This window comes from Phalaenopsis equestris, unplaced genomic scaffold (assembly GCF_001263595.1).
Source record: "Phalaenopsis equestris unplaced genomic scaffold, ASM126359v1 Scaffold001267, whole genome shotgun sequence".
Taxonomy (NCBI): Eukaryota; Viridiplantae; Streptophyta; class Magnoliopsida; order Asparagales; family Orchidaceae; genus Phalaenopsis; species Phalaenopsis equestris.
The window spans coordinates 62,721-64,285 of NW_018165706.1; the positions used below are offsets into that span (position 1 = coordinate 62,721).

The 1,565-nt window shown below is 41.2% G+C and overlaps 1 protein-coding gene across 1 annotated transcript in view; it reads right to left on the reverse strand.

The window, feature by feature from the left end:
* Positions 1-236: 236 nt before the first annotated feature.
* LOC110033717 (vacuolar iron transporter 1.1) overlaps positions 237-1,565 on the reverse strand; it is a 2,691-nt gene continuing 1,362 nt past the window's right edge. The window contains exon 4 of the mRNA XM_020737775.1: positions 237-661. Within this exon, the coding sequence (XP_020593434.1) occupies positions 349-661 (313 nt within the window). The 3' untranslated portion in view covers positions 237-348. The remainder of the gene's footprint in view (positions 662-1,565) is intronic.

Consider the following 1,565-nt stretch of genomic DNA (forward strand, 5'->3'; position numbering starts at 1 on the left):
AAAATAATAATTTAATATATATATGTTTTCTGGATTGATAGAGTGAGGAATTGCGAAGAAATGCAATAAATTTTGATTTGGACTTAATTATTTATTTTTTAATGTTTAGATTAAAGCCAATAAAAAACATGCCATCAAACTGCAACTTCGACGAAGCATGCAGAACACAAAACCAACAGTTTAGATATCAAATATGTATATATATATCAAAATCATAAGCAAAAGAACACAAACCGATGAACTAGATCGATAATACATAGCTCATCATGGTGGAAAAATCAAACCACAACTTCGACAAAGCATGCAATTGAAAACAAATTTAGATTGATAAAAGCTCCTCCTGCTCATTTAATTCTGAATTCGCACAGCCTGCACGGCCTTCGCCATGCCGAAGGCTGCAGCTGAAGCAGCGGCGCCGATAAACGTGGTCTGGAATGCGCTAAGCAGTGGGCGGTTGCCCGTGAAACGGCCTTTGATGTAGCCGAAGAAGAGAAGAGCAACAAGCGTAACAACGACCGATATGACCAGCGCCTTCTGAGCAGTAGGGACGACCATGTAAGGAAGCAGCGGCACCAATCCGCCGGCGATGTATGAGAAGCCGATTGTCAATGCGCTCTCCACAGCCCTCTTTGGCTCCGGCTTCTCAAGTCCCAATTCAAATCTGAAAATTTTAGGATAAAAAATTCAAAAATTGAAATTTTGCATTCATATCACTCAATTTCTATGTATTCAAGCATTCAACATCTAAACTTCAATTTTCTAAATTTTACGGCACTTTACGCTGCCGCAGGAGTAGGCTGTGTAAATGGAAAAATTATTGCATACCGAGGTGTCCGATCCTGACCGTCAGCATGTATTTCGATTTTTTTTTTAAAAAAAAGTTTAAGTGTGGCCTACCGAAATATATCATGATCGTAGATTACCGTGATCTACGGTCAGGATCGGACATCGCATGCATCTCTGCATACAGTGTCCATATGCAATACTTTTTCTTGTAAATGAGCCCAAAACGAGCTAGTCCCAAGTAGAGTTTGTGTTCGGCTCGTTAAAAAATAGTACTGTTTATGTTCGACTTGTTTATATTTCGAATAAAAAAATGTGTTCGTGTTCTACTCGTTTGCTTAGCGAGCAGAACACGAGCATTTCACGAACAAAGAATCGTTTTGACAACCCTGATCATTCAAACGTATGATGTTAAAGGTTGAAACCAACAGCCGTTCATCCTACGTTCCATGGCAAGGATCAACTCGGTTTTGTTTCAAGATATGCATATTTGTGTGTGTGAGGTCACTGTAAGTCCCCTCAGGTCAAGGGTTTGATCTCACCGTGTGTGTGTGTGCGTGCGTGCGTGCGCACGTGCTCGCACGACAAGCCTTGGCCTGTTGGTGGCGGGGTCACTGTAAGTCCCCTTAGGTCAAGGGTTCGATCTTATAGTGGTGCAAGGGCTCGGAATATTAGACACAAGGTGCACACACCCTATCATAGATGTTAGAGCGCAAAGGGGAAAAGATATTTGGGGCCCACCGGACTCAAATGTAGTTTCCTTATATTAAATATATATTTAA